Below are 12,103 nucleotides of genomic sequence, written 5' to 3' on the forward strand. Positions count from 1 at the left end.
TTACAAGAAGAGCTTTTCTTGTCATTGCTTCTGTGACATTGCAGCCTGGGTATATTTGTGGTGATGCATGTGGGCGTGATAATCCCTTCTTTGGAATCCATGCAGTGTGTGTGTGACCTCTGCTTCAAAGTCTTTGCTTCCCAAATACAGGCTTTTGAGCAGGATAGAGAGAAGATGTTTCTGTAGCTGTTGTACTTACTGGGACAGCATTTGCTTGGGCAGCCCAGAGCATGAGGAGACCATAATTGGGAGCTAGATGTTTTCCTTGCAAGTTGTCCAGGAGATGTTGCAGTAGTGTCTGTTACAAATAAAAGATAATGTCTATTTCCCAAAGAATATTAAAATACTTAGAGTAGGGCTTACAGGAATTCAAGGAATAGTTTATCAAAGAAAAGTAATGTTAGTTATGGGGTTTTTGCAACTACAAAGTAGAGATGACAGCTGTTAAGAGAAAGTGAGACTCACTCATAAACAGAGAAAGAGCTCAGTGCACCACATGAATCCCTATTGAATACTTGCACTGCTCTCAATTTCCTTAAAGCTTTCATTGGCCTGGGTACCCTCACTTCCCACTGTTGTTTGTATGTGGAAGAAAGAAAAAAGAAATCTCTATTCTAACTCCTGCTCTGCTCCTCTAAAGAACCTGAAAATGGGAATGAACCAGCTGAATGAAAGCAAATGAAGAAAATGTTGTCTCTGATCATGCTTGTTATGAAGAGATGGTCTGTTATATCAGCAAACTCCCTGGTTTCAGGCACTTTGCTAGTGACCTAAGCAGTGACTTCAATGGGTGGGTATCTTTGAAACTATAGCAACTGTATAATGTTCTAGGATCAGCCTTTGTTTATAGTATTCCCTTAAATACAGAGCAACCATGCATTCAAGGCAGTGTTTCCTGCCTGCTTTTCAGAGGGGAAAAGGCTGACATTAAACAAAAAAATGACTGATCTTTTTTCGAAATATCCACTGAGTTTGTGCCTCCTACTTCGTGCACCTTCTTATTTCCCACCATTCCCTCTCCACCCTTCCATTAATCTGGTTTATTTCATGAAAGAAAATGTGGTATGTAAAGATTTTAAAGTCTAAATAAAACCTGTTTTGTTTAATGACCTGGCCTACAATAATTTGGTAGATCAAAATTCCCAGGCAAGTCTGCCATCATGTTTGTTAGCCATATTGACAGAATTCCTGCCAGAGCCAAGGAGAATAACCAGGGGAACAACTTATCACAGCTTTGACACAATCAATATTTAGGGTACTTGGCTTCCAATCCAGTAATCTGCTATTTTCTACTAGTCTGGCTGTTGGAGGACCTACTCACTCTACACCAGAGTTTAAAAATAGTACCTGTAAGTTTTTGAGATTTCACAGCATGGTGCCCTTGGAGAAACAACTGAAGGGTCTTTCTCTCACCTCTTTCAAGTGCTCCCTGCAGTGTGATACTGGAGGCTGGCACTGGATCATAGCTCTGAATCCTTGGCTTAAAATTCCCCAGAGGAAAATGTTAATTCTCAAAATTACTGGAAATAAATTAAATGGAGGAACTGGACTCAAAGTTATGGATCTGTCCTACTGCAGGTGACAGCAATACTGGACAATGAAGGTATAGCTATAAAAGCTGACATATTTGATTTATTTCTTCCAGTACTGAAATAATTCCTGCCCTCCCTCACTTCAGTCAGAGTATACAACAAAGTCATCTTACTTCCTAGCCTGAGATGTTTACCTTGGATGTGATGTCTGAAGGGTTGGTCCTTTCAGCATCCAACACTACTTTCTCAAATAATTTTAGAAGCCATTTCTTGGATTTAGACCAGTTCCTGTAAAGAAAAGCAACAAACACGAAGCACTTAACTGAGGCAGCACAAACCAACATTTCCTTTTCCATGAGAAGGACTCCTTGGGTTTTTTTCCAAAAGCCTCAGGGTAGCAGTGAGCTGATGAATAGCCAAGTGTCAGTCTGACTGACAGAAGTGATGACTGACAGGAGGAACAGCATGTTCCTCACCTTCACCTTGGCCAGACCTCACCTTGCAGCCTCTGTGACTGCCAGACTCCTGTGTTCCCACCTTTTAACTACACATTTCCATTGTGGCTTTGGACAGATTGCTTAGGATAATCTTTTCAAGAATGATTCTCTTGAAGAAAAACAAGGTCACATTTTTAGAGCATCCTCAATTCTTTTTGAAGGCTATTTTGTGGTGCTTAAGGCAATATCATGGCCCTGAGAGTACTGACAGCTCCCTCATAGTTTGGGTCCCTCTACTCAAGGTGAAATTTCCAGCAGTGCAGCCACATTACCTGGGATTGGTCAGCTGGGAAAACAGCTAGGATGTGGAAAAGATCAGAGAGACAACTCACTGGAGATCCCCTGAGCCCGAGACTCACATTTTGGGTCAGGTCTTTGCCCTGTTCTGGTGCTCCTTGGCAGGTCCATGCTGGACTCTGCCCACCTAAGCAAAGTTGCTTCTGCTTTATGCCAGGAAAGTGCACAAGTCAAGATCAGAACTTTCTTGAAGTATGTAGCTGAAAGCCTGCCTGACCCCAGGACATGCCTTCAATAAAGACAGGGCATCATCCTCCGTGGAAATGTCTCACATGATTGATATTCCATCAAGTAAAATGTCTGTAGTGGATACACCACTTCTGCCCCGTTACCTCAGGAAGCACTCGGGCATCTGAGAAGCGTATTCGAAGTCCTCATCGTACTTCTGAAAATGTTCTTCAAACTCCTTGATTTCACTCTGACTTGTTGGGCAGATGCCTTTCCCAAACAAAGTGTTCACCACTGCTGGATACATGACATGCCTGCAAGGATGAAATCCCCCAAGACTTAGGTGCCACGGGAAGCTGTTACAGCAGTTTTAGGTCACAATGCACCATATTGAATTGCCAGCACTTGTGGGACTCAAGTGTTGTCCCAGTATGGAAGGGCTGGCACAAGGTTCATAATTCTACCTATACCTTTGCTGAAGACTTTAAACAGAGACTTGGAGATACACAGACCTCAGGCTGGTCCTCTGCATGTGACTGAATGTCATCAGTTAGCATTTGGTCACTTGAGCAGTGGCAGAAAGGCTCTGAGCACTGAGGTCCCCTTCTCCCAATTAACCACCCCTCTCATTTCAGGTTGACCCACATGAACCTTCCAGGCATCGCACAAGCCCTTCTGGACCAGTCACCCTGGAACTTCCTTCCTCTGGCTGCAGCTTTGCTGGGCAGACAATGGATTTTTGTTTTCTTTTCATCTCACTCCTTCCCTGCTTACTCCTCCATTATCCTGCAAACTCTGAGCGTGGTTCTCAGACCCTTCTCTTGTACTCCTTAGCTCCAAGAAACCCTTGTTTGGTCTTTGCAGGGTCCCAGCCCTTGCTAAACGTGTATTTCGGGGAATAGCATTCACTTTCCTACTTTTCTAAACATCCTAAGGAAGCTGGAGCCATCTGGTGGCTCTGTGGATTTAGTTTTGAGGCAGCTAAATAACAATTATCCAGGGTGTTGCATTCCAGTCCTTTTACTCTGCCTTGTTTGGCAAAACTATAAGAGCAGATCACCCCCCCCCCCCCCCAACAGATTTACTGTGAATGAACTTTTATGGATTCTGTGTTTTATCATCTAGCAAATAACTGGGGGTTTAAAATTTTAAACAAATAACAGCTGATCTGGATGGCAGGACAGCCATGGCAGTGGGAAGAATACCCCGTCCCAAGGCTGCATCAGGGATGCAGTAGGGTGGGATGCTCCATGTATGACTTGGAGGCTCATGGACCACAGTCTGTGCTGGTGACAGTACAGCACAGAACAACAGGTCTATCCCTGTCCACAGAAACTTGAGCTCAGTTTAAAAGACCCCAGATAGATTCAGAGTGGGGAGTAACAGGAAAATATGAGGTAATATTAGCACACCAGGCAGTGGAGCAGCTTGCCACAGATTCAGTGATGCCCATTTTTTCACAGGAAGCAGTTGTTACTTTGATCTCAGAAGACAGGTGGAGAAACATCATGGGATGTGGGGGTTTGCACCCCACTTTTGAGACCAGTGGGATAATGGGAGGGTTTCTAAGGAAGGACTGTGAGGTTTCAAAGCTTCTTTCCACCACATTTCCCCCCAGTTAATCCATATTGCAGCAATTGCAGTGCTGGGTGCTGAAAGTTTTAGCAGCAGTAAAAGCTGTATCTTACTGTATTATGCAGAAAAAGTCAGCAAAAGACAACTTGGATGTGAGGTGTTAGAAACAGGTCCAAGCCAAAGACAATATTTCCCCTATCCTTTGGAAGTATTCAAGGCCAGGTTAGATGGGACTTCGAGAAACCTGGTCCTAGTGGAAGGTGTCTCTGCCCATGGCAGGGGGGTTGGAACAAGAAGATCTTTAAGGTCCTTTCCAACACAAACTATTCCATGATTCTATAAATCAACTTGTAGTACTGATGGACAGACAGCATACAGGTGTTGTCCCAGATGACCAGGAAAAACGAGGAGTTAAGAGCCCTGTTGTTGTCACATAAACTGTCAGTAAAGGAATTTTTTACATGAAGGATGAACTTCTGGCAGCAAAGTCAGTTGCAGTGGACTTAGTTAAGTCTTGACTCAAACATGCACAACTCAACCTGCTGAAGATCAAGCATTTTGTCTGTTCTTAATTTCTTTATAAACATGCAAAGCTTTTATTCCATCTTCTGGGAAACAGAATTTGTTGGAAGAGGCTGTGTTTTCTTTTTTCTTCCAAACAGGTAATTCAGATGCTTCTCCTAACTGGGAGAAACATCTTCAGGTGAAACCCTGTCCACTCTGTGAGCCACCTGAAACCATGGAGCTGTGATAAGCATTCTGAAAAAACTTTTGTAGGACTTGAGAGCCTGAGCTCCACCTGTTTTACAGTGACACCTCTGCTCCCATTTAAGACACCCCTGCATTAGAGATGTGCTGCAAAACTCCCTTACCTTACCAGGTCATTGAGGTCTCCTGTGCCCTCCATGCCCAAGTGGGCCATGTGCTCATGTAGCTCCTTGCACAAAGTGCCTGTGAACATGTGCAGATTAGAAGGGCTCATTTTCCCCTTCATCATGCTGTACAGGTTACCATGGTTCTGATAAAATGCTTCTGCAGGGACAGAAACTAAATACAAAAAGAAACAGAAATGTTTTGAAATGCAGATAGATTTTCACTGAAAGAGTGAAATTTTTACACAACTTTTGACTCTAATTTAGTGCAATAACTCTCATTTACTAGAGTGGAATTCCCTGAAAGATTCCTTCTAACATGTTAAAGATTTAGGTGAACCCTCTGTTTCTACCAGCCTGTAACATCTCCCTACCTCATGAAGGTTCAGTGCCAGAATTAAAAATCCAGAGGTTCCCCCCAGTGGAATATAGAGAGATGTGCATGCACATCCACAGAACTGATTGTAATGAGAAACAAATCATCCCAAGAAAAAAGTTTGTGTCTCTTTTCTGTAGTAGTACATCCTCTCAGGAGAGGCTGAGAGAGCTGGGACTGTTCAGCCTGGAGAGGAGCAGATCAGGGGGATCTTATCAGTGTAGATAAATATCTGGTGGTGGCAGAAAGAGGAGACCAGGCTCTTCCCAGGTCAGGAGACAATAAGCACAACTGGCAATAAAGGAGACTCCACTGAGACACAGGGACACTTTTATTGTGAGGATAATCAAGCACAGGAACAGGTTGCCCAGAGAGGTTGAGGAGTCTCCTGTCTTGGTGATATCCAAAACCCAACTAGATACAGCCCTGAGCAATCTGCTGTCACTGGTATTGCTCTGAGCCGGGATTTGGACAAGGCAATCTCCAGAAGTGCCTTCCAGCCACAGAGATTCTGTGTTTCTGTGATTTAATCTCTCTGACAATTTGCTTCTCTCTTATTTCATAGTCTGAAATTGCCAAACTACTCAAAGAATTCCTGTCAGTGCTATTCCATGCGGATATGAGCACACGAGCTGACAGAGCATGCCACTCTGGATGTGATATGTATCTCATCCCTGTCTAATAACTGTTGTACTCTACAGAGTAACAACAAGTTGTTGCTACAAGCTGATTTTCAAAGGAAGTGTCAGGATTGTACACTATTGCTCCAAACATGGTGCACACAGTTGGAGTGTCCAGCCACAGAAAAAGGTCTGATCTCAAATTGGAGTTGCTTGATGATAAAAATAGTAGTAGTCCCTGGATCAGAAACCTCTGATCCCTTGAGACTGAATCCAAATCACTTTGCAGGTTTACAGTGCTGGATCCACATGGTGAAATTGATTTTCACCTCCATTTCATAGCATGGTCATGGGTTAAAATATGCATTTATGGCATGATCAAAAAGCCAATGGTCATTCAGTTTGTCTTTAACGTTCCTGGGTAACTAGATTTGATTTCCTTTAAAAAAAAGCCAGATCTCAGTTACCTGCATTCTTGACAGCTTGTTGTACTGCCTGTTCAAAGTTTAAGTCTTCGGATTTAAAAAATGCTTCAGTTCCTTCTTCCTCAGTCACAAAAGTAAACCGTTTTCCCAGAGCAAAGATTGTGAACACAGGTCCATGCTGGAACAAACAAAGATTTCATATTACTGCTCTGTTAACTCAGTGCTGCGGAGAGGTCAGGAGAGAGGATCTGGTCCTTCCTGCTCTCTGTACACCTTGGCTTAGGACTGGAACATTAATCAGATCTCTTCTGGACCAGAAGAGAATGTAATCTGTTGCTGCTTGACCTCTTGCAGAGTAGAAGAGATTCTTTCTCTGAGAGCAACACTTTATATTTGAATTACATTATATTTCAAACAATATAACCCACCTGGATTTACAGAACCCAAGGGATGGATTCTCTACTGTACACCTTGGCTGCCACAGCAAAGTGTCATGGTGTAAAAATCCATAATCCTACCTATTTCAGTCTGTATCTTTTTAGCAAAAACTCCCCACTCCTGCATCTTTTTATTCCTCTCCTCTCCTCTCCTCTCCTCTCCTCTCCTCTCCTCTCCTCTCCTCTCCTCTCCTCTCCTCTCCTCTCCTCTCCTCTCCTCTCCTCTCCTCTCCTCTCCTCTCCTCTCCTCTCCTCTCCTCTCCTCTCCTCTCCTCTCCTCTCCTCTCCTCTCCTCTCCTCTCCTCTTTTCTGTTCTTTACTTTCCTGTTCTTTTATTTTCTTTCTGTTAATAACAACGATTTCTTTCTTGTACGGATGTTGAAAGATTAATATCAAAATAGCTAACAAGCTTTGAGCAGAACAGATTGGCTTATTTCAGGGAAGGTTTTTGATGCCAGAAATAATTCTTTCATCTTCTCTTAATCTAATATTCTAGAGCCCTCTCAAAACTTTTAGCAATAGGCATTCACTTCTGAATTCCTACATCATGAAAATGATCACCGATATTTGTAAATACTCTAAACTAGAAAACAGATGTGCAATATCTACTGTCTCTCAGATGTAGGCATAAAAAATCATTCTACCTTGCTCACATGGTTTATGCCATTGACTGTAAGCATTTGTCTTGTTGCCTGTGTCTGTATTGTAAAGTCTGCTTCATCAAAAGGTCTTTGAAGCCCAGAAAAATATTCCTTTTGACATCAGTTGAATTTTGATTGTGTCCTTCAACTGTAAATTATTAAAGAAAGAATGACTGTTCAAACTCTCTGGGTGATAATAAATAAAATATTCTTTTAATAGTAAGTGTTTGAAGCCAGGTTGGATGGGGCTCTGAGTAACCTGGTCTAGTGGAAGGTGTCCCTGCCCATGGCAGGAGGGTTGGAACAAGATGAGCTTTAACATCCCTTCCAACCCAAACCATTCTACAATTTTATGATTCTATAATAGCTAAATTTCTAAGACTGCTATTTTATGTCCAGATCCTCATTATCAGGCTGGATAAAAATTAGTGATACTCTGTTTTCAAATTAGATTTTTTAAATTTTAAATTAACATTACAATGTATTTAGTTCTGAAATAAAATTCAATTTGAACTAATAGCAACCTGCAGTAACACTTAATTATTCAATTAAGGTCATGCTCATTTAAAGACTGGAACTTTATTTTAGATGATTACATGGGCGTGAGATGCCTGAGCTCCCATAATAGACAACAGAAATCAAGTCTATGCAGTCAGGGGATCCTAAAAACTGATTCATCAGACCAGCTCCTGTTTTTGAAGGTGAGCTGAGCTGCCCTTAGACTCCACTGACAGGACCAATATGTGTCCACTGACCCTCTTGGTGACCTGCAAATACCCACACAAACAATCTGGGTTTGAATCTCATCCAATTTCCTGAAATCTTTTCAGAATATTTAAAAATAAACCAACATGAAACAAAACTGAAAAAAAATAAGCTCCATGAAGGACTTTCAGTTTCAACAAAAGAAGACTAAGTGGACTTAGATCCCAGGAAAGTAAAAAGAGTTTCTCATAATTTAAAAGCTAACAGCAACTATTAGAATTTAGCTGGTTTAAAACCAGACAGAATACTTGAGTCATATGCATCATGATGTAAAATACAGATTCGTTGCTGTGGGATGCCACAGGGTAATCAAAGAGTTTAGGTTATCATAGTCAGATCATGTGGATACAAATTCCAGACTAGGAAGTCCCTAAACCAGAAGCTGAGAAGAAAAAGCAGGAAGCTGCATACTCTCATCCGGGTGTACTTCTCACTTTGTTACAAGCACCTACTAATAGCTGCTATTCGAGACAGACACCTGAATAACCAGACTTTTCATCTCTCCTGGGATAACTGTGCTGATGTTACACTGCAATAAAATCAGTTCTGGAACAAGCTGCCAGGCAGTTCTGCATTGGTGTTATGGGTGGTGCCAACAGAGCGTGGGCACTGCTGGCAGCACTGCATCCCAGGTTACTGCTGTGTCTGAAACAGGGTTTGAGGAGACCTGGTGACTACAGAGACAGAGCAAGTGAAATAAAAATCTTCTTAGGATTTACTGCTTTCACTCATGAGACTCTGTCCTTTTCCAAAGACTGGGAAACTGCAGTGCTGTGGGGACAGGCAGATCTGAGCCTACAGGAAAGTAACAATCCAGAGAAATAGAACTCCAGAAGGATGCTCTCAAAAATCCCAAAAGGAAGGAAGTCAGGAAAACAGCAATTTTTCCTGAGGACACTGATAGTCATGGAGCAACCACTCTCATCTGGGACAGCTGCAATTGCATCAAGACTGGAAGCTGTGAGCACTGGGTGGGTTTCCTCTCCCATGGCATGCACACACAAAGAAGGTCAATGCCGCGTCCCCTCTATCTGAGGGACTTCAGTATTTTGGTCTTCTGTGCATGGGATCAGGGCCACAGACCTTTAGAGACCTGGCTATGGACACTGACTACAGAAATACTACACCAGAACCCTTGTCCTCCTCTCCAGTCTGTTTCCCATCCTCATGGCCCTGTAACCCAGCAAGCCATTCCTTGCCCAGCCAGACAGAGACAGTAAGGCCAAGAGGCATCTGATCAGTCCTCCAACATGGCACCATGTCCAATATCCAACCAACACACTGAGAGGGATGTATGGATCCTACAGGTCCCTACAAAAGTGCAGAACAATCTTATGGGTTTAACTGAACTTTTCATGTTAGCTGAATTAGCAACTGATAAGAAGAATTTGAAATTCCTTCCTAACTCATATCACTCAGGCAAAGTGTGTGTGTGTGGGAAATTCGTCCTTTGAACTCTCATTAAGCAGGGAAGGGGGGGGGGGCTTCATCCTTTGAACTCTCATTAAGCAGGGAAGGGAGGGGCTTCATCCTTTGAACTCTCATTAAGCAGGGAAGGGGAGGGGGGCTTCATCCTTTGAACTCTCATTAAGCAGGGAAGGGGGGGGGGGCTTCATCCTTTGAACTCTCATTAAGCAGCTCTTCCCTGCATTTTATGTTGCACAGTGGCCCTTACCCACCCTGCCCATCACAGGAATAGGTGGTATCTTTTATTAGACCAGAGATTAAATATTTTATTAGAGCAGCAGAACTTGCTTTTCTTAGTCCCAGTGATGACACCAGGGGGAAAGCAGGCAATTCTTTCAGCCCACATGTTCTTCTGTAGGAGTTAAATAGAAGCAGTGAACTTCAAGCAAAGTGCAGGCTGGAAGTAGTGGAAGTCTGGTGTGTTACTCCAGGGCTTGAGAGAGGAGGCAGTGAGGAGTAGACACAATAGGACTTAAGAAAGAAAGAAATTAAGAAAGAAATGAGTGCCACTTTGACAGGCTGAAGGATTTAACTAGGGGAGCAATTTTCTGAATGCAAGAGTCTCTCCTGAAGGGAATGACCCTGTGGAACTGAAGAGGTTTCACACTGCCTAGAGCCTGTTTCTGCACCACCTTTAATGAGGGCAGCTTGCTTGTACTGACACTTAAACCTGTTCTGGCAATATTAAGGAGCCTGGAATTATTGCAGATGTATTTTGCAACCCCTGTAATGCCTGTTAATGACCTCTTTGGCAGCAGCACATATTTTCTTTGGCTGTACTCTGCTATAGTGCTTACTCCTTTAAAAGGGAGCAGGGAGGAAAAGGCTTGTTTTTCCTGGCCTCAGCACAGCCAGGGTGGGAGGTGGGAAGGGAGGGAAACAGGCCGTGACTGGGGTGTTTAGAAGAGGAAGGGAAGAACAAAAGAGCAGCCCTCCTCAGGGACAGCGGGACTGCCAGATGCTGCTGCTGCTGCTGCAGCCCATCTTGAAGGGGAGGGATGAAGACATCCCTCTGGGCCCAGAGATACCTCAGGGAGAGGTCACAAGGACGCTGAGTTGCTGAACTAAAAATTAAGTCAAAGGAAAGGTCCTACCTGCAAACACACAGTAAAGGGGAAAGATGTAAGAAAACCTTGAGTTTTCTCCAGTTGAAAATGTTTCTTGTTCTAGTTTCTGTCCCAACAAAACCTGAGGTTTTAAAGTCCTTCAGGTGTATCTGGTGTGCTCAGATGTGTCAGCAGCTGCCATAGCACCACTAGAAGCCTAAAAAAGGTCTCCAGACAACTAAACACCAAAATTAATAAACCCAGAACCGCTAAGTGTGCATTTGTACATCAATACAAGTATGTAAATGCTTTGTTCATTCAAACTGTGAATAAACCCCCTAAAAGGTCTCTTTTCTCAGGTTTGTTTTAAAATTTCATCCAAGAGACTTTGCTAAAAATTTCTTGGGGAAAAAAAGGGCAACTAAAGGAAGCTGAAGTCATGGTGAAACAGCTGTTCCAAAAAGGGACTGCACTGGAAAGGACAGATTGGCAGGCTGCTTTAATCTGGCTGCCATCAGGATGCGTTTGCAACAGGACAAGGAGAGTCTCATATCGGAAGAGTCAAAGAAATATTATGATTGGATTTTTCAAGTGGGGCTTGATCAGCTTATTTAAAGGATTATATGGCAAAGTTTCTGATATAGTGGGAGAATGAGCTGGAATGAGTTTTCTTCCAGTCCTACGTTTCTGTCCTATGATGAATGCCCCAGATGAATGAACAATTATGTCCTATGATGAATGCAGAGATGAAAGATACAGGAAAGACATAGTAATATAAGGTTAAAACTGTCCTGTTAAGTACAAAGAAGCCAATGAACTCCAGATCATAGACATGATCTTACCCCGTGGTGCACCCAATGCGCTTTAATATGAGACTGACAGCACTTGGCGTTCTCACAGATTGTACTTAAGCCTCTGCTTTCATTTAACACTATGAGTTTATAACAACCGTGGCTGCAAAGAAGCACTTACAGATGTGAAATCTAACAGTTCAAAATGATAAAGCAAATTTTAAACACCCAGTATTTATTCATATGTTGAGGGTCTTGGTTTTTTCCAAATTTCAGAATGTTACAGTGATTTCATTTTCAGCCAGTTTTTGCAAGTAGTGGGTGTGTTAGGGTGGAACACTCAAGGCTGACTACAGTGCAGTAGCAGGAAGTATCATCCCTGAATGAAAGGGGGAAACTGTTGTATATCACTATTAGCTACCTACAAATTTAGTAACTAACCTAAATTAACCATTTAGTCTCTATCCCACAGCCACAGGGAAAGTCATGTCCAGTGGGCAAATCTTCACAGTCATGTTTGATAAATGTTTTAAGATGGAAAATGCTGCCTTCCAAGCAGGGCTGTGTCTCTCTTGAATGATGAGAGACACCAGC

The 12,103-nt window shown here is 42.8% G+C and overlaps 1 protein-coding gene across 3 annotated transcripts in view; it reads right to left on the reverse strand.

Moving 5' to 3' along the window:
* The window catches only part of CYP39A1 (cytochrome P450 family 39 subfamily A member 1), a 29,801-nt gene that overhangs the window by 13,000 nt on the left and 4,698 nt on the right, over positions 1–12,103 (reverse strand). For all 3 annotated transcript variants that reach the window (XM_071548222.1, XM_071548224.1, XM_071548221.1), the window contains exons 2-6: positions 6,405–6,540; positions 4,942–5,116; positions 2,659–2,808; positions 1,727–1,820; positions 200–298 (exon numbers count right to left, since the gene is read on the reverse strand). In XM_071548222.1, coding sequence (XP_071404323.1) covers positions 200–298; positions 1,727–1,820; positions 2,659–2,808; positions 4,942–5,116; positions 6,405–6,540 — 654 coding nt within the window. The remainder of the gene's footprint in view (positions 1–199; positions 299–1,726; positions 1,821–2,658; positions 2,809–4,941; positions 5,117–6,404; positions 6,541–12,103) is intronic.

Source organism: Pithys albifrons, chromosome 2 (genome assembly GCF_047495875.1).
Source record: "Pithys albifrons albifrons isolate INPA30051 chromosome 2, PitAlb_v1, whole genome shotgun sequence".
NCBI lineage: Eukaryota > Metazoa > Chordata > Aves > Passeriformes > Thamnophilidae > Pithys > Pithys albifrons.